The sequence below is a fragment of the Juglans regia genome, chromosome 4, assembly GCF_001411555.2.
Source record: "Juglans regia cultivar Chandler chromosome 4, Walnut 2.0, whole genome shotgun sequence".
NCBI lineage: Eukaryota > Viridiplantae > Streptophyta > Magnoliopsida > Fagales > Juglandaceae > Juglans > Juglans regia.
In genome coordinates this window covers 1,823,758-1,844,521 of record NC_049904.1, presented here as the reverse complement: position 1 = coordinate 1,844,521, position 20,764 = coordinate 1,823,758, and the positions used below count along the sequence as shown (strand labels likewise).

General features: G+C 36.8%; 2 protein-coding genes across 2 annotated transcripts; both read left to right on the top strand.

Moving 5' to 3' along the window:
* Positions 1-541: 541 nt before the first annotated feature.
* LOC108995193 (E3 ubiquitin-protein ligase APD2-like) lies at positions 542-13,093 on the top strand. Its single transcript, XM_018970705.2, has 11 exons — positions 542-628; positions 758-1,047; positions 1,270-1,376; positions 1,465-1,590; positions 1,733-1,826; positions 8,254-8,328; positions 8,414-8,496; positions 10,793-10,939; positions 11,277-11,349; positions 11,452-11,803; positions 12,767-13,093. The coding sequence occupies exons 2-11, from the start codon at positions 759-761 to the stop codon at positions 12,840-12,842; spliced, it is 1,422 nt and encodes a 473-aa protein (XP_018826250.1). The 5' UTR covers positions 542-628; position 758; the 3' UTR covers positions 12,843-13,093.
* An 803-nt stretch (positions 13,094-13,896) lies between these two features.
* LOC108995183 (dnaJ homolog subfamily B member 13-like) lies at positions 13,897-17,409 on the top strand. The gene is made up of 3 exons (XM_018970691.2): positions 13,897-14,341; positions 14,432-14,850; positions 16,736-17,409. The coding sequence occupies exons 1-3, from the start codon at positions 14,177-14,179 to the stop codon at positions 17,175-17,177; spliced, it is 1,026 nt and encodes a 341-aa protein (XP_018826236.1). The 5' UTR covers positions 13,897-14,176; the 3' UTR covers positions 17,178-17,409.
* Positions 17,410-20,764: the final 3,355 nt, after the last annotated feature.

Below are 20,764 nucleotides of genomic sequence, written 5' to 3'. Positions count from 1 at the left end.
CTCTAAGACGAGCATATAGAGTTTTAACTTCCAATTGACGAGCATGGTGCTAAGTTAGTCGGCGATGTAAGTAGATTTGAATACAAATCTATTCAACTTAAGAATTTTTTTCTTAATGTTACTATAAAAATTAAAAATTCATTTGATTTCATGGAATGCAATTTTGAAAAATAACAATCATATTCTACCATATTTGAAAAGGATATTCTATCATTCTCGAAATGTGAAATGAATAAGTCGAATGAAAAATTATTTATATAAATTGTTTTGAAATGTGATTTGATCAAATTATGCAAAAGTAATCGAAGGTTGAAGAAAACCGTTTGTCTTCTAATCGAGTCAACGTGACATGCCAAGACGACATCTGATGGAGATTCTATTCTTACATGCCTAGTTTACACAGCACAAGATATCGCCTATTGCCATTGGTCTGTCCCGGTGCGGGTGTCAAAGACGGAACGACAGAGAAGCGCACAGTGACAACTAAACTCTATTAACCGTCGCTCTTCCCAACTACCTTTCCTGCGTAGAAGACGACGACCGACTGGTGAAATCCACAGCTTTCTTTCTTTCTTTCCCGCTATGTGTCTCTCTTGTTCCATGGATCTTACTCTTTCGCGACGCCAAGGTTCCCCCCTTCTTTACCATCAATCCCTAGGGTTAGGGTTAGGGTTAAGATTTTCAATTTCCCTCCTCCAATCTCTTTTCTTCATCTGAATCTCTTACTCACTTTATCTTTCTTTCTATCTATCTCTAGAATGGCAGAACCTGATCAGGGGACAAGTACAGCTCCCTCTTCTTCTTCGGCGATTCGTAGGGAGTCTTCGGGCAATGCGGCGTCGTCCTCGAGCTCGTCGCAAGTTCGCGTAGCGGAAGATTACCGCGACCAGCATCAACTTCAATTTCGACACCCGGAGATAGAGCCTCCACAAATTGGCATGTCTTACCGAGGGAACACTAACCCATTGGCTTTTGATGACGCATCTACGGTGATTGGGGACGACGCGTGGTCTTGCATCATCGTCCTCCTTACCTTCTGGTTCTTCGGTTAGTCTTTCTTCCTCTTGATAGTCGTCCCATTAATTTATACGTTATTTGAGTTTTGTACTCTAACGAGTCGTTACTTAGGTTTTTTCCTCCGTATTTGGTATAGTTAGATTGATTGTGATTCTTAAAGTGATAATCTGATCATGTTTTGAGTATTTCACACATTACATTTTAATGTTCCGGTTCTTAGTTAAATAATTTAGTGAAACCTCCGTGTTACAGTGTCAATGACTTTGATCCTGGGGGTTTATGGGCCTGCCAATTTAAGCCTCGGTCCTAATTCTTCCTTGCTTCTGCAACCTAACCCCATTTTTGTGCAGTCTATAAAGGTAACTCACCCCATTTTGTACTTTCTCAATTTATCTTTCTAATAGCTTTTCTAGGTGATGTGTGGTAATCTTGGTTGGTTTATAATAGGTGGAAGAATTAAATAAGTCAGCCGTTGGGCCAATGTTATATGGTTTTTATAAAACTCCACCGCTTGATTCTGTTACCACTTGGTCTGAAACTCGTAATGTCTCAATTCAAGCTGATTCTCACCAGGTAAGTGTGCTTTTTCAAAATATTCATCACCATTATCACCTTCTTTTCCTTTCCTCACCAATACACAAACTTTGTAGTTTTGTCTTGAACCTTCATGTATTCTTGTTGATCAGGTGGACTTAACTGTTTTCTGGTTGTTCAGGAGTGGGTATATTTCCTAAATGAGGGCTCTCAAATAAATATTTCTTATAGCGTGAACTCCCTGAGCTCCTCTGTTTTTCTCATTATTGCTGAAGGTAAAATATTCTTCTAGTAAGTCTTGAAGTTTTTTTATTGGCCATCTGAGTATTTTCCATTGTTGGTTCAACTTTGTACTGCATGTATAAAATTCACTCATATTCTATGATAATGGAATATCTCTTTTCGCTTTGTTTTTACGAGCTTGAGTATGATTATGTTTGTGAATGGGGCCGTTAAAGGAAAAGTTGGTCAAAAACCTAGGTAAAACACCATGAGTGGCTGGGTACTGAGTTCTTGATGAGTTTGGTGTGAAAGATTGGATCTTGTACTAATTTTGATGACAAGATTTTAAGAAAATCCATTATAAAGTTTGACATATAAACTCAAATCTTGATGAAAAGAGTTGAGAAGACGTGAAGCAAACCCACATAAAGCTATGGGAGGGAGGAGAAGGGCCGGGATTTTGTGAAAAATCTTTGAGTTTGGGGTGGCATTATCAAGAGGAAATTGTGGCTGGGTTGAAATAATAGGGTCCTATTTATAAGAAAACTTTGGAAAATTTCTTGGGATATAATAAGGCTGACGAGTATAGTGTTTTAACTCCTTATAGGAATAGGTTTCCACGATATAAATATTTCTAACCAATCCTAGTATCCCTATGACAAGCTGGTAGCTAATTAAGAAAGTGGAAAGTCCAAACTTTTGGGTTTTCTTGCTAGAAATAGGGACTAGGCATCCTGGCCCTGTTTCCATACCAGGAGTACTCTCGGAGTCTTAGATTACTTGATACACGATTCTAGTAGGTGTGGTGGTGTATCGAGGATTAACTCCCTAGGGGTGGGGCCTTATGGACCATGCATTGGTGAGGTTTCATGTCATCAAAAAAAAAAAAAAAAGTTGGCAGATCTGATCCAATTTATGTTTTCTTGGGTTCTTTTAGACTAATCCTAATAGAACTAGGTTTGGGTTTTGTTGACCCTTAATTTTAGGCTCCAAGTAACTTTTTAACACTTCTTTAAAGCCATAAAACTAGACCTACAAAAGTTTTTTTTTTATCCGTAAATAAGATTTTATTGATCATAAGAATATGCAAAGCCTAAGTACACGGGTCATATACAAGAGCAACGCCTAGGGACCTACGAAAGGTTAAAAAAAATACAGAATAAAAATATTCCTAAACTACCCCGTGGTAAAGTCTTGTGGGTACCAATGGCCACAAGAGGAGCTGCTTTTTAGATGAAAGCGGTGGACTACACCTTCTTAACTTCCTTCACTGTGGCTTGCACATCTGCCCTTTTCAGCTCTAATACCTTTGCAGTATCATCATATGGCCAAAAGAATTCTTTCAAAAACCATAGTTCATTCTTCATATTTAGGGCATCTCATCTCATCTCATCTCATCATTACATCTTTTTCAAATCTCCATACAAAATATAATAAACAATTCAACTTTTTCAAATCCCAAAATAATAATAATATTAAAACATAATAGTTTAAACTTCAAAACAAAACACAAAATTCTCATCTCACCCCCCAAACCTGCCCTTACTTTCTTCCCCTTTGGTTTCATTACTTTTCACCATAGCATAAACTTTTCATATCACATAGAATAAGCATACACATGAAGCATTTGCAAACGTCATATTTAAAAAATACCTTATAGTAGGCACATAAAGAGAGGTTACAAGAAAGAAAAAAAATATAGCATATGACTTTTTGACAGGTAAAAGTAAAATTTTATTGATATAAGAGACTTCACCCAAGTACATTGGTAGTATACAATGAACATGCCTAGTTACAACTAAGCACTAGTGAGTGATACAAGCAAATCATGAAGGTTGTCCATATTACAAATAATGGCCGAAGCCCAGGAGAGTAAGGTATTGTAAAAAAATCGCTTCAGCTCATCCACATAATGCTCCATGTCTTCAAAGCACCTCTTGTTTCTCTCCTGCCACAAGCACCACAAAATATAGCATATAACTTGAAGATTCTTCGAGAATATTTAATATTTAACTTTGAAAATCAAGAGCACGATCATTTTACTTACCGTTCTTCCTTAAGTTGCATAATCAACTCTTCCTTAGCAACCTAAAGAAATCATTCTTAGTTATCACTATCTGTTCTTTCAATTATACAAACCCTTCACACTAATATTTGAGCCCTTCTATACATGCTCTTGTTTACAAAGTCAGATATATTCCCTTACCTTAACATGCATGGTTTTTTTTAAATAGTAACACCATTCGTCAGTGACTACGTTACACACCTAAGGTGACTTAGTTCTCATTAAGTATGAAATATAGCTGTTTGGTCTCTTTAGCGCGTCAAACTTAACTCCACCTAGCCCTAACCCTCCTATGGTTGTCAAGTCTTCGAAGGGGTCACTTTGGTTACCGATTTATGCCTAAAGACTTGCTGTCATCCTCTTTAAATTCAGCCCCCTTATTTGAATGGTGCAAGTTGTGTGTGTAGGAAATTTCCAGCATGCATGCATGCACTTGGGAAGGCCTTTTAATGCAGTGATCTGTATGCTTCATTCCTAGGGTAAGGTTACTTTAAATCCTATTGATTAGGTCTGCTGTGGGCTCCAATGGAGGGACTCAAAAAGTTGCTAAAAGTGTTAGCGTGTGTGTACTGTTGTTCCAGCACTGAGTCAGTGGGATTTATAATGCAGTAGCTTTTCCTCTTTTCAGCCTCTTGAGTCTTGGCAGAAAAATAAAAGTACTTAATGCAAACATTTCCAGTATGTACATGTTGAGGTTTGAGGTGCTTAATGGCTGCTTAATCTTGGGTTTTCTTGCCACTCTATGGTCTCTTGGTCTGGTCTGGTTTTGGGCCGAGAGGTAAATTTAAAAGACTCATAGTTTCTGTTATGTGTGTTGTGTGCTTGCTATTTTACAGCAATTTCTCTGCAGATTTTGCTTCGCTGTAAATACTACGATTGTCCAACACATATGTGATTTGAGTCATTGAAGAGACGACTCATTTAGGGTTATATCTATGGGTCTCAAGTCTCAAATCAATTCCTTAGGAAAGCTAAACAGCAGTTGTGATGGCCACTGAAACTCCCTTATTACTTTAGCATGCATAACAAGACCTCATTGGCACCAATAATACACAAATTTATGAAAACACATAAGAAAAGGGTGGGGGGTCTTCAATCGACACTTTAGGTGGGTGTAGGAACCAGGATTAGGTTTTGGAGAGATGTTTGGTGTGGTAATAGTGCCTTACAAGAGTTATTTCCTTCACTTTTCCAGATGGCAAGTGCCAAAGATGGTAGGGCGGAAGTTATGGGGGTCTCGAGAGGGCAGATTCACTGGAGTATTAACTTTAGTACGGCGGCACAAGATTGGGAAATGAACAGTTTTGTAGATTTTTATAGCCTAATATACTCCATACGACCGAACATACAACATTTTTTTTTTATAATTGTAAGTATATTAATAAAAGAATATGCAAAAGCCATGTTCAGTACAAAGAATGTCCTAGCTAAGTAGGAACATTGGAAATAAGGAAAGCATGGAAATCTTGGCCATTAAAGTTAACGGAATTAGCCCAAGTACATAGAGTTCTAAACAAGAAAGCCTTTAGTTCCTCTATTGATCTTTCTTTGTCTTCAAAAGTCCGTTCGTTACGCTCCTACCATAGACACCACATGACACAAATAGGCAACATCTTCCATATAGCCTTGATCTGTTTGTTACCTCTTAAATCTGTCCAACTAGCCAACATCTCCACTACGGACTCGGGCATAACCCATCCCAAGCCTAATCTTCTGAATACTTCATTCCAAATCCCTCTAGCTATATCACAATGTAGTAGAAGATGATCCACCGATTCACCCTCGTTCTTGCACATGCAGCACCAATCAGCGATGATCACCCCTCGTCTTCTCAAATGATCTGTTGTGAGTATCTTACCCAAAGAAGCGGTCCACACAAAAAACACTGCTTTGAGGGGCGCCTTGTGTCTCCAAATCCTTTTCCAAGGGAATTATTGGGTTGGATGTTCTTGTGATAAAGATTTATAATACGAGCGAACCGAGAATAAGCCTTTCCCTGTGTGTAACCACCACAACCTATCAGCTTGATGATTGCTGCGTTTGAGAGAATATAAGAGGCTGAAAAAGGCTGCAAAATTATCAACTTCCCAATCATGTGCCGCCCGGCTAAAATTAATGTTCCATTGAATTTGTTCCCCCACTATTACCATAACTTCCGCCACGGAGACATCATTATCACTTGCCACCCTAAAAAGAATAGGAAATAGATCCTTTAAAACCCCATTACCACTCCAATTATCATACCAAAATTTGATCCTAGTCCCATTTCCAAGACAAAATCTTATGTGTCTGGAAAAGAGCCCCCATCCTCTTCTTATATGTTTCCACAAACTCACACCATATGCCCCACTTACTTCATTAGTACACCATCCCCCCCATAATTCTCCATATTTACTCTCGATCACCAGTTTCCATAAAGCCTCAAGTTCTTTATGGTATCTCCACAACCATTTCCCAAGTAATGCCCGATGGTATGTGGTGGATACCTACAAGGAAAGGCGTCTTTTCTGTTTTCTCATTTTATAAAGCTCTCACACAAGAGCCCGACACTCAGTTTCCTTGGAGAAGGCTCTGGAGGCACAAGGCACCCCTTAAAGCCTCATTTTTTGTGTGGACAGCTTCGTTAGGAAAGATTCTCACTCCCGACAACCAGAGGAAAAGGAGGGTATTTATAGCAGATTGGCGTTGAATGTGTAGAAGAGGGGGTGAGTTGGTGGATCATCTTCTTCTACATTGCGAGATAGCAAGGGAACTCTAGAATGCGGTGTTTAGTAGATTGGATCTAGCGTGGGTTATGCCGGAGACCGTGATGGCAGTGATGTTAGTGATGGTGTGTTGGACAAATATAGGAGGCATGCAACAAATCAAAGTGGTTTGGAAAATGATCCCTATATGCATCATGTGGTGCTTGTGGCAAGAGCGAAACGAGCAGACGTTCGAGGACAAGGAGAGATCGATGGAAGAGCTAAAAGTTTTATTTTTTAGAACTCTTTGTACTTGGGCTATTGCTGTGGACTTTAATGGCTTGGACTTACATGATTTCCTTGCTTCTAATGCGCCTACTTAGCTAGGGCATAAGAGTTTAGCCATTAATGTATAATGTGATCATTCCGTTAGTCCGTTAGACAACTTCTAAGACTAAAATACAAGGGAAAGCATTTTGTCGTCACTTTGAAAAGCATGCATAGTAGGTTAACAATTTAAAATTCTTTATATCTAACTCATAGTCCACCATACATTCATTATATAATAATAGTTGTGGCACTTAAACACCATAGAAAGTCTAAAAAAGTCCTTACGTATTATGGGTTTTAAGCCATGCACTAAGGGATGAGTGAGGAGGCAGAATCTTTCCACTTAATTTCTGTGCACAAGAACCGAGTTCTTGCACTTTCTTGTGGTTGATTTAGGTTCCCAAAATGGAAATTCGAAATCCTGCTGTCCAACAGATTTTGGAAACTCCCCAGGTCCTATTTCCAGCGATAAAACACGGAATACTTTCCTTATTTAAGTAAGCAAAGTCTGAGAGCTTAGGATTGCTTGCAGTCCTGTAAATATGTAAAAATTCTGACATTTTGAGTGGCGGGAATCATTCCATAAATATGTGTCAAATATTCTAAATTAACTTGGGCACCAAGCTTGCACCACAAAATGCCCAGTGGGCTGGACAGCAAGCCCACTAGCCCAATACACTAATATGCATAATTAAAAGCCCAAACATCTATAAAATCAAACAATAGCAATATACAAAAATTAATTAATTTTTTTATAAGTAGCAATATAAAAAAAATTAATCATAGAAATTTAATCAAAATACAATTAATCTGGCCCATGGGCCATAATTGAAGGTCAGCCCAAACTTTGAATCCAATGCTTGGAGGTGACATTGGCTGTGCATAAATCTTGACTGTCGGCAGTTTTAGGGATTGTTATTAAGTGTCCAAAACGTATTTTAAAACATTGAAAGGCCTAGAAATAAGTGGCTGCAGCCAGATTGGTATCCAAGCTCTTCTAGGGCTTTTACTCTTTCCTTATTAGCTTGTAACTCCTCCTAAATTCGCTCTACTGTCTGTTCCTTATCTGGCCGCTTTTCTATTTCTTTAAAAACAATTTCCTTCTATTTTCTTTCCACAAACAGTGTACTAATTAAAACAATCTATCGTGCAACTCAAAATATATATCTCCAGACATAAAATTTAAAAAAAAATGACTCACTAATAATAGCTTGCAATCAGAAATTAGTTTCCTAAAAGGGAAACCTTAGGTTTTGGGTATGAAAAACTTCTTTTCCCACTTTTTATTAAAACTTCTGTGTGCATAATATGAAATCTAACTGTGGTTTTTCTCAGTTTTCTGTACACTGATTGCAATTATGCATTTGTTTCTCCATTTATTCTGAAGCCGGCACATTGCAGGGAATGAAGGCCTTGCTCAATGGCTTGAGGACCCTACTTATCCAAATACCACCTTATCGTGGAACCTCATACATGGTGAGATGGAAGTTGGAAAGGATGCATGTTCTGTCCTTTTTTTTTTTAAAACTTGTACTGATGTTGAGAACTTCTGCTTCACCAGGAAATGGTATGATTACACAGGAAATATTCAAGCCTTCTAGTTATTATGTTGCACTGGGCAACTTAAACACAGAGAAAGTGGAGGTAATTTTACAAAAATGCATATTGTTTGGCTATAATTTAAGGAAAAATCTATTTATCATCCTTTTTATCATCATCCTCTCAACTTCCCTTGATGTGGTATTAAATGATATGCCCACAAGTGAAACATAATAAATAGTCTCCAATCATTTAATACCACATCATATATGATGAGATGATGATGGTAAAAGGCATGATGAGTAGCATTTAAAGGTTCGATAAGTTCATGGATTCCAAATCGATCTATCGTAGAACCATTTATGATAATAAGTCCACTATTATATTTTTCGGTTGGTTGGTTCTGTCATTATGATATGTTCTGCTCAATTGAGTGAGCTTAAATAGTAATACATAAATCATTTTGAGGGAGAACCATTTTGAACCAAGCAAGGTCATTGCAACATCCAAGGGATATGATATATATTTTAGACAATTAGTTGAAAGGATTGCTTTTAAATCATGGTAAATGCCATAGAATTGGTGTGAGATGGTCGCTACCCATCCAGTTATTTTTTATCAATCTTCAAGAATGTACTGATTCCATAGTCTATGCTTGATAATCAAACCAATTTCTGTATGAATGTTTTGAGCATGGAGTTTCCCTTTTTTCTGATCTGATTTTTTTTATATAGACGAACCCACGTGTGTCACTGTCTTTAAAACTAATTGACTAATATGCTGTAATTTATATGATTTATTCAATTCTCTAATGATATTAGACAATGGAATATCACCTTTACCTGATCTGCAGACGATTGGGATTTGGAGTCCTTTTTGTCAATCTTTAATATCTTGTACCCTATCAAGACGGTAAGTTTTGGCTGGGATAAGATAAGGTGGATTCCATCCAAAACGAGGAGGTTCGACTTCAGCCCTTTTTTTATCATGCATTACGGCCCACAACGCTTTTTCCTTGTAAAGGAGTTTGGAGGAATAAAGCCCCTTGTGTTGGTGACGTTCTTTAGGTATACAGCTGCATTGGGAATGATCCTCATGATGAACAATTTGAGAATGAGAGTATTAGTAATGGATAGGTGCTGCATGTGCAAGATGAGTGAGGAAACAGTTGATCTCTTATTGCTGCACTGTGAAGTAGAAGTAGAGTTTGGGCCTTGGTGTTTAATATTTTTTACGTTTCTTGGGTGATACCCCAAGGGGTTGCGAGTAATTGGCTGTTTGGAGAAGTGAGGTTGTGGGTCATTGCAGTGTGGAAGCTTGGAGGCTTGTTCCTTCACGTCCAATGTGGTGCTTATGGATGGATCAAAATGTGCGAACTTTTGCGATTGTGAGAAGACAGTTGAGGAGCTTAATTCCTTAGTGATATTTCAGCACATAGTACCTCTGGCTCCCCTAGTTTTTTGTTTTCCTCCTTTCTAATCTGGTGCTTTCTATCTTATACACCATGTGTACTTGGGTTGCGCCATTTGCACTCTTGATGAAATTCAAATCACATGTAAAAGAAAAAAATCTCTCTAACTCCCTCTCTCTCTGTAGATACCCTTTATATATTTAGCAACTTAATAGAAACTGTAATTTGTAATTTGTTTGAGAGGTCATAAAAAGGTGATGACTTATCAAGCTCATAAATTTATGTCTAGTACTTCATAGTGTATGGTTACCAGATATTGCATATATATTTTACTGGAGCTAGATTGATGTAGGGCTTGTATAAAAAAGTTTGATTTATATTGATATGATAGGGTGGATGTCTTTTAATTGACTCCGTGTGCCCCAAACCTCCTATATTTATGGCACCCTAACAAACTCATGAGCATAGTATAAGTTCCTTGCTGCCCCCACTTACTGCTCTGTATGAAATTTTGAGTACACACTTCATAACTTCTGCATTTAGGTTGATTGGTAAGCTTTTGGTTAGTTGGTGTTTGCTCACCCAACTAGCAAACTATTTATGATACCCTTTGTAGTTTGCTGTCATAAGATAAAGTAATTGATAGGTGGGAATCATAGGATTCCTGTAATCTTGGAGCTGCTAATTTGGTAATTTCGGGATAGTGCGGGAGTAATAAAGAATGCAAGGGGAGCAATGTTATATCTATTTTTTTTCATAGGTGCAAGGGGTGAAATTTCAATGGAGCTTAAGCTCTTGAATGAGGGTTAGGATAGTTACAAGGTTACTACATTATTTCATTCAATTTCAATGATAATATATTCCTCAATCAAATGTGACTAATCTTTTTTGATTTCTGTTAGCTTTGATTTTTGTAATATTAAGCAGTTGTGATGTTTCTTCCTTGTTACCGGTTATGCTTATAAGTTAGATTGTCTCTACACCGTGCAGGTGCTGTTAAACCTCAGAGTAGAGGCTTATTTGTACAACACTACAGAGTCTTATTACAAGTGTTCTTTCACTGGTGGTTTGTGTAGTTTGGGCATTTTGTTTCCCAATGGAAATGCCGCTGTTTTAACCTCTCCTAGTACAGAACAGGTAAGACTGCAGTTTAATTGGTGATTACCTCCATTCTTAAATGCCTTTTTATCATTCGCTCATTCGCAAAATAGAACATGGATAGACAAAAAGAACTGTTAACATATGAAATGACACTTTATATATCAGTCTGGATGGTTTGTACCAGTGACAATCTCATGTTGTTCATTGAATCACATTATCCATTTTTAAAAAAATCATTGAATCACTTTGTATCCCAACATTGTACCTCACTGGGGACACCTTCTCACACTTCCTACTGGAGCAAGCAGTTTTTGAATCCAATATTATCTACTCCAAGTGTACATTTATTCAGAACGTTCTTTGGTTGCTTTAGGGAAAAACCAGTGATGAGTGGCAAGTCAAATTGTCATATGGACCAAGATGGGCCACGTATATTGTTGGCATAGGTATGCTTTTGTATTCCTTGCCTAAGGGTATCTTTATGTATACATGTTGTACCTAAGTATTTCCACTTGTTACATATTAAAAAAAAGTATTGCTGCTTGTAGGTGTAATGTCCATGCTCATGTTCTTGGCCTTCAACTTCTTGAACAAGTTCCAATTTACCCATGATCGTAGAAGAGATGTTCAATATGGGGAAGTGGGATCTGAAAGAGCCCCTCTGCTTTCATACAAAGATGATGATCTCTCAAGTTGGGGTTCTTCTTATGATTCTCTGTCACATGATGAGGATGATATTGAGGACTTTCTTGCATTGGGTGCCCCTGAAGGGAAGTTGCTTGTAGATGGTGAAAACAGTAACAATACCCGACGTCTTTGTGCAATCTGCTTTGATGCTCCTAGGGACTGTTTTTTCCTTCCATGCGGGCATTGCGTGGCTTGTTTCGCATGTGGAACTAGGTAACTACTATCAATTATTTCTCTACTTTTTTTTTTTTTTCTAATGGGTGAAATTTGGAACTAGGACCTACTCCAACCTCATCCTGCCATTTACCATGTGGTCCAAAGTCCAAAAGCAACAACATTGTTGTTGTTCCTAGCCTGCTACGCATAGGTTTGCAAAGTAAAGATGGTAGTAGGATGTGCCTGTATGGAAAACCCTGCCGGGACCTCGTTTGGGATCTAAGTTAACAATTACAACTGTGCATGATGCTTGCAAAGATTCCAAAGATGGCTACATTAGAAATATACTGTTGATGGGCCTATTTCTTGGGCTCTTTGCATTCTTAGGGGATAGTTGCAAAATGAAGCAAGTCAGGCATTAGATACTTATCGAGGAAATTCAAGGTCATTATGTTACAATGATGATGTAGATTGAATATCACTTACTCACAATCTAAGTTGCAATTACATTTGTGCTGATGTATACAACTCTGAAGCCTCTTGAAGCCCTCATTTGATAAGAATAAATGCCGACTTGAAATCATGGCCCCCTTTTTTCAATTGGTAAAACATGCATCTTAACACAATTTATATTCTATTGTCATCTGGTTGGACTCCCCTCGCCCCCCCTCCTAAATTTGGCCTAATTTTCATAAATAAAATCTTTATTTACCAATAAAAAAAAAATTCTAGAATTTCTCAGGACAAAAAAACATGTACCTTAGATTTTGCAACTAGCACAATTTGAACCTTGTTTATGATTTCCAAATTGTAGAGGGTGTGTGAATATAACCTGTCAGAATGTTTTAAGCATTTTATTTCTCATATGCTAGCTTAAACATTATGAAAGTTTGGCTTCTTCCAAGTTGCAAGTCTATTTGTTACAATCTGATTGTACAGATATTACTGAACTTGTCCTGAAACATTATGAGGGGATTGGAGATTCGATTTTTATGATATTGTTCACTCAAATCCTTGCAGGATAGCAGAGGCAGCTGGCACTTGCCCAGTCTGCCATAGGAACATGAAGAAAGTGAGAATGATTTTTACAGTTTAAGCGACCTAGCTTCTTGTCAGACAGGCAAAGCCTAGGGGAATAATCTGCAACATGGATTCATTTTCTACGCCATTGTTTTTGTGATGATCAATGGAATTTAGTAAGTATATTGTAGCTGTGGGTATCAGGTAGTTTTCGAAGGTGGATTGACCATGTTCTGCCTTTTTTTTATTAGTGGACCTTCCACAATGTAAAACGAAATCTTGGTATAGGAAATGCCATAATGCACATTGCACATGGAAATGTTTTTATTTTCCCTGTAGAGATTTATTTATTTATTTTTCTGTTTGTGGCATACTGGAACTTTGTAACTGCCATAATGAATGGTCCGAAATTGAAATCACAGCAACAAAACCAATGAAAAATTCTCTATTGGCCTGCTGAATATGCATGCACATTTTATCAGATGCTAGCCTACAGGATACAAGGCGTTTAGAGTCCTTGTCAGCTGCAGCCTTTCTCACAGTTGACAATCAAGCATTCAAGCTAATGAAATTAGTGCTATAATCAACTCTAGTTTGAGCAAGTTATGCTTAGTCATGTTTGGCTTGGTTTATTGAAATCAAGCTCGAGCTCGATTTCAAAGTTGACTCTGACTTTTTGAGCTGCTCAATCTCGACTCAAGTGTATATGCATGTGTGCATGTATAAATATATATATATATATATATGTTTTGTATGTATTGATAAAAACTGTTGTATATATGTGTATCTGCATTCTTTTATTTTCTTGTATAACAAATAATCTATATACAGTATCATGTATTTTTGTATATTATTAATATGTGATAATATATATGGATGAGTTAATTAGTCAAGTTGAGCTTGAAATAAGCATGTTCATGAACATTAAACGAGTTCTTTTTTTTTTTTTTTGTTTTTCACTTCATGGTTAAGGAATTATTTTTTAATGAGTTTTATTATTTTTTAAATGTTTAAGGAGATTAAAAAAATATTTGGAAAAAAAAAAAACTAGAATAAAAAAATTACACTGCCCACTCTCGATGGATGCAGTATCACTCTTTTCCATTTGAACTCTTCAGAAGCAAAAGAGAGATATGGAGTGCTTGGGGCGAATATCAAAGCAGATCCAAGACTCGAAGCCCAATTTGTAACAAATATGGTAGTGAGGGGCCCAGCCCATTCTCAGATCGGTGGGATAACTCCCCCCACTCGCACATGGTTCCTTCGCGGAAGTTCACTCCGGCGGCCGTAGGCTAGTTCTCCGTAAAGACAAAGCCGAAGAAACCCACGCCAAGCTGAAGACAAAGAATCCGAACCAGATAGCTGGGATTAAGAAATCAGATACGGAAGAAGAAGAACAAAAAGAAAGGCATGGGCGTGGATTACTACAAGATTCTCCTGGTAGACCGGAACGCCAAGGACGATGACCTGAAAAAAGCGTATCGGAAGCTAGCAATGAAGTGGCACCCCGATAAGAATCCCACCAACAAGAAAGAAGCCGAAGCCAAATTTAAACAAATCTCCGAGGCTTACGATGTAAACCAACCAAAATTCGTTTTTTCTCACTCTTAATTATTTGTGAAAAGGAGAAAGAATCTGATGATTGGTGTATGTATATGTGAATAGGTTTTGAGTGATCCGCAAAAGCGAGCAGTGTATGATCAGTACGGAGAGGAGGGGTTGAAGGGGCAGGTTCCACCGCCTGGTGCCGGCGGGTTTCCGGGTGGGACTGATGGCGGACCGACATCGTACCGGTTCTCCACGAGGAATCCCGACGATATCTTCTCTGAGCTTTTCGGGTTTTCGAGTTTCGGAGGAATGGGCGACTTCGGTAGTGGGTCCCGCGCCGGCGGGTCAGGGTTTTCGAGGAGTATGTTCGGGGACGATATATTCACTTCGTTTAGAGGTGGAGGCGGGGAGGCCTCAGGGAACGTGCCCAGGAAAGCTGCTGCGATAGAGCGCACGCTGCCGTGTAGTTTGGAGGATATGTACAAAGGGACTACGAAGAAGATGAAGATTTCGAGGGACGTTATCGATTCCAGTGGGTAAGTTTTGGGATCCTATAATCATTTTTTATAGGGTGTGGTTTGGATTTGTTGTTGTACTGGTAGTTATGTTGTCTCACATTCATACAGGTAATAATGTAGATTTAGAGGTGGTATAGATTCTAGATCCATATATAGTCGTTCTTTTGCAAGTCCATAATTATCTAAACCAAATAATAGTGTTGTTTATGAGTGATAGATTTTAGTAGAGGTTAACTTTTCAAGAAAAAAAGATTTTAAGAGTAGTTATGATTTTTGTAGGTACACTATGTTATTCTTTAATGAGTATTTTGTATAACAAGTCTTGTCTTTTTTCACCCTCAAGACAATATTGAGAGCGGAGATACGTGGTTATGTAATGGTGTCTCTTAGAATCAATCCGCTTGGTGTTTTTTTTCTATAATTCAGAACTTGATCTTTGCTAACCGTTGCTCTTGTATAAGTCCCATATACTTGGGATTTTGTCTATTCTTATGATTGATACAATAAAATCTTGTTTACCGATCATTAAAAAAAATCAGAACTTGATCTGAACATGTTTGAGTCAAGTAGCAATGATTCGAACCACTTGTGTTATTTTGGAAACCCAAGGATTCAATCATATGGATGGGAAACAGTATTCCTCCGTTGTGTTGTTGCTAGTAAATACCACTAGCATTGGCTTTAAGTCCTCTGAATCATTCCTGTTGGAGGTCCGGACCTTTTTTGTCCCTGCTCCTTTGATGAAAGGATTCATTCTATTCACTAAAGATAGAATTATCAACTAAATAAGACAATGGGAGTGGACTTCCTAAGTGATGTTGGGTGCCAAGTACATAGATATGCTGTTTCTCCTGTTTAACTCCTTTGGAGTTTTTTCTGCAACTTGTTATGGTTTTGGTTCATAATGCAGTTTGCAATAAAATGCTTTAAGTTCTTTTGGTTTGGATCTTCATCATTTTGGTACAGGTATGCATATCTACGTGATTTATGACATATGTATAGTTGTTTACAATGCATGTTTAATTAATTGGTTTCTCGTGTGAGAGCAATGTAATTGTGTCATGGTACAAAAGGCATGTGCATGCATGAACATGTAGATTATGATACAGTAATTCTTTGTGCCATAATTGACAAAATTCAGGGTATTGTAATTCTATTCCAATTGCGGAAGATATATGCCCAATAGGCATCTGGTAAGATATATGTGCTGGCAGTCAGGAGGGGTAATGATGCCATAATCTAATGCATGTCAAATGTTCCTTTATCTGCCGGTGAACAGAAAGATACATGGTTAGATATACAAGTGAATTGTAATGATACGCTTTTTACTACCATCTGCTGCCTTATGTATTCTATATGGAAGATTTCAATACTTGAGGTATTGTTTAGGTTGCTGCACCTTGGAAACCAATTTTTCTTTTTAATCAAGATGTTGCCTTCTTTAGAACTTTCTAAGATGTTACTTATAAAAAAAAAATCTGAGATGGTGCTTGGCTGCATATTTTCTATTTCCTCTTTTGGCACTTTCAGGTCAATAATCGCTCCAAAACTACTGGCACTTTAGATACTTGATAGGTTTAGGAAAGAGCTCCTGTTGTAATAGTGTTTTCCGGATTTGGTTTTAGTCAATCCATGATTATGAGTCTTTATTTCGTCAACTGAGTGAGAGAATGGAAGGGGGTCTGATACTTTTGTCTGGCATTAACAAACTTACAATATATGTGTGCAGCAGAATGAAATTTTCCACCTTTAGTTTTTAATATTTTTTAGGAATCAGTCATTTGCTGTTTTTCCATTTCTTGAAAATCTCACTTATTCATGGTTATGAATCTATTGACCTACAGGAGTATAAAATGAAATAGTATGATAGACTGGTTTTGTTTTATTTTATCTTGTTGTACAGGCGACCCGCCACAGTTGAGGAAATTCTTACCATTGACATCAAGCCGGGTTGGAAGAAGGGCACAAAAATCACCTTTCCAGAGAAGGGACATGAACAGCGAGGTGTCATACCTGCAGACCTCATCTTTATTATTGACGAGAAGCCTCATAGTGTCTTCAAGAGGGATGGCAATGATCTAATTGTCACCCAGAAGATATCGCTTGTGGAGGCTTTGACTGGTTATACAGCACAGCTAACAACCCTTGATAGTCGAAATCTGACAGTTTCCATCAACTCCATCATTAGTCCCACCTATGAAGAAGTTGTTAAAGGGGAGGGGATGCCAATCCCCAAGGATCCTTCCAGAAAAGGGAACTTGAGAATCAAATTCAACATCAAGTTCCCTAGCAGGCTTACATCAGAGCAGAAATCGGGTATCAAGCGATTGTTAACGTCGTCGTAAGGACTGGTAGTGGTTCACCCTACAAATCTTCCCGACCTCCTGTAAACTTTCATTTATTTTCTCTGTAGTTTATATGCTGGAGAGAAATTTCATGCTCTGCTGAATTGAGGATTTCATAGAAAAAGTTTATATTGTTCATCTTTTTCTCATTTCCCGTGTCCGCTCTCTTTGGTTTTTTCAGTCGCTGTACACCACATCAGTGAAGAATAAAATAATTAAATTACTTGAGCTTGCCTACGATTTTGAGTGAGATGGAAGCTTGCACCTATAGCTTGATGCCGAATTGGTGACTGGGTAAAATGCAACAGGACCAGTCTTTGTATTATTATGAAATGCTGCTTTTTAGGCGAAGTTGATACCAGCTCCTAGCTTGGCACGTTTAAATTTGGGTCTTTATGGAGATTTTAAAACTGCTACTTCCTGGTTTGTGCCTGCAGAAATCAAAATATAAGGGTGTCTTCTGGGTAGGCTAGGCTGGCTATTTGGATTTGACTTCATTCTTCATTGTAATAAGTGCAAGATCTATCTCGATTGCTTTACTGAATACCGTTTCGGTTCATGCATTAAAACGAGATATTTTAATTTTAATAATGTTTTGAAATAATCTATATATAAATAAATTATATATATATAAATATATATAAATTATAAATAGTTTGATTTGAATTGATGAGTTAAAAAATGAGTCTGCAGTTTGAAGAAATGAAAAAAAAAAAAAGAAAGGTAAAAGTCGAAATTTGTATATCGGCCGATACGGTTGAAATTCTTACCAATATGAAACAATATGCTTTTCTGTATCGGCTACCTGATTGGTATGTCATATTTCGACTGTATTGGCTGATAAGAAACGAAATTCAAAACATGATTACAACTACTTTATTAAGAGATCCGATTGGATTCAGAATTAATCTCAATTCATCTCATCTCATTTAATTATTATAATTTTTTTAAATTCTTACACAAAATATAATAAATAATTCAATTTTTTCAAATTTCAAAATAATAATAATATTTTATTCAACTTTAATCTCAACTCATTATCCAAATTTCTAAATTGTTTTCTTCGAAATCTAATACAATCCGACCACTTCGAACCTTTAGGGAGGGAGGGAGGGAGGGAGCAACTCTAACTTGACTCAAAGCAATTGATCTAGTTCGACTCCGATCAAGTAGCAATGGTTTTGTAAGCTTCTACTCATATGCTTTCATGGTCAAGAAATAGACATTTGGCGTTCACTTGTGAATGAGCCTTCTTATTTAGAAAAATTTTATACATAAGCCTCACATTTCTATACGCCACTTAAAAATATGTAAATTTATTCTTTTACCTTAATGTTTTATGAAATATGAAACATGAGGATAAAAAAATAAAATCACATTTTTTAAGTGATATGTAGAGTGTGAGACTTCTGTATAGCACAACTCTCTTACTTATAAGTTAGCGTGAAGAACAAACTCTCTACATAGGAATAGTCCAAAGACAAGATAACCTTAGACCATTTGATCTTAAGGTTCCATCCTTTTAGAGCATTCCCATCTAGCTGAGAATAGGAGCTTCCTGCCTAAATTTTAGTAAAAATATTTAACTTTTGACCAAAAAAAAAAAAAAAAAAAACATCTCCGTCAGGTGATTAAGTTTTTGGTACTTGAACAATGACTCTAAATATGGAGAGCTACTGTTAATTCTGAATATTTTTTTTATAAATATCTTATTTAACCAATAAAACAAACTCTTCTTCTAATTATCTACATTTCTTCTTATGCTCATATTTGTTATAATTGAAATTTGACAAAACTGTCACCATTCACCATTTTATAACTTGACCATTTGGGAAAAGATGATTTTTTTAAAAACATATTATTGTTAAGAAAGTACTGATTTTGAAAACATTACCATTTAGAGAGATAAATATTTTTAAAAAATATCGATATAGCTGAAAAGTAAGAAATACGGGCAGAACAAATAATTAAATAATTATAAAAAATTGAAAAGAAATAAGTTAAAAAATCTTCTTCTGCTCTTTTTCTGAAAGACAAAAAACTTATAAGTAGTTAAGGATGAACAAAAAAACTTAGTAGAAAAAATAGAAAGTGGCCGATCGAATGTAGGAGGTTTTGGAAAGATGGGTTGTTGAAATAGAAAAAGATCATAATTTTTGAGTAAATTTTAACAAATAACTTATTCAGCCCAATGTGAATGCTCCATGCCTAGTCTAAAATATTAAGAGGTGAGATGTTTCGTTGGAAAAAAAAAACAAAAACAATTATGTTAAGCAAGAAACTAAACCAATGGCAAGAAAGTCGACAAAAGATGACAAAAAGTACACATGTTAGATAAGTTTTCGAAAAGTCTTCTAAATATAATAATAAAAAAAGATGAATTATTTATTATATTTTATATAAAAATTTAAAAAAATTATAATGATGAGATGAGATAGTTTCTCTATGCAAATAAGCCCATATTATTTGTATCTGTACAGTAATCATGTGATTTATTTATTTTGTGAATATGATCATGATCAATATTCCTGATTTTGTGAATCGGTATATATCCAGATTTTATTATACAACGGAAGTGTTTCCAGGCCATTTGAAGATAAACGTCTCCTAAGAACTTAACAGGGCATCATGCATGTTAATTTGGTATAAGGTCCTAATTAAACTTGCTCGATCGCCAAATGAGTATTAAACAGAATGCATTGTCTTTTTTAGTTTTTTTGGCACAAGACAAGGAATTAAAAAGAGTCTGAGATTGAATGGGATCATGTATATATAGCTTAAAACATATTTTACATAAAGACAACGACATAAGACGAGAAAATAAGAGTTTTTAGTTTGAATGATTTGGAAAACCAGTGCTTGGTTAATTCCGACAAGTACAGACACTTGATGGCATCCAAACCTCTCTCAATCAACCTTAGTCCCATCGCCAATATCTTATCTTTTTTGTTTTATGGTTTTTGTTGTTTTTTTCTGTCTACAGCTGTTTCTGATCATGTCTGAAATTTCTTTCTCTATAATTCTCTCCTATTTGATAGGCCATTGCTCATGCAATATTTTTGGGCCTGCCTGACTCAGCTTTCCAATTCCGATATGGGTTATTCGAGTCGCTCATCAGATGGCTCCGGGAAAGAACGCCTGCGGTGGACACAAGAGCTACATGATGGGTTCGTAGAGGCAGTTAATAAGCTTGGTGGCCCTGATAGTGAGTGATCTGATGATCCGCTAGCTCATAATATTTGCTAATTTGGTCTCTGCATGATTTTTTCATTGTTTCTCTACACTTGGCGGTGCAGTACTACTTCTTGTATATATATAATTGAGTGGGAATATCTCAATCGGTAACTTAATATATATTATATGTGTTTTTCTTTTTTGCTGCTTTGTAGGGGCAACTCCAAAGGGTATCCTGAAAGCCATGCGCATTCCTGGCCTAAACATTTATCATGTCAAAAGCCACTTGCAGGTCTCTCTCTCTCTCTCTCTCTCTCTCTGCTAATTCTCTGTTACAATGTGTTAATTTTGAGATTTAATCTGTATAACTTATCACAGTTTAAGGGTGAGAGTGTATTTAACCCAATCTGTTG

Excerpts from the sequence above, each read along its gene's own strand:
- LOC108995183 (XM_018970691.2), top strand. The coding sequence starts at position 14,177 with ATGGGCGTGGATTACTACAAGATTCTCCTGGTAGACCGGAACGCCAAG. Across the intron at positions 14,342-14,431 it reads AAATCTCCGAGGCTTACGAT|GTTTTGAGTGATCCGCAAAA; the intron begins GTAAACCAACCA and ends ATATGTGAATAG. Across the intron at positions 14,851-16,735 it reads GACGTTATCGATTCCAGTGG|GCGACCCGCCACAGTTGAGG; the intron begins GTAAGTTTTGGG and ends CTTGTTGTACAG.
- LOC108995193 (XM_018970705.2), top strand. The coding sequence starts at position 759 with ATGGCAGAACCTGATCAGGGGACAAGTACAGCTCCCTCTTCTTCTTCG. Across the intron at positions 1,827-8,253 it reads TTTTCTCATTATTGCTGAAG|GGAATGAAGGCCTTGCTCAA; the intron begins GTAAAATATTCT and ends GGCACATTGCAG. Across the intron at positions 11,804-12,766 it reads TGTTTCGCATGTGGAACTAG|GATAGCAGAGGCAGCTGGCA; the intron begins GTAACTACTATC and ends AAATCCTTGCAG.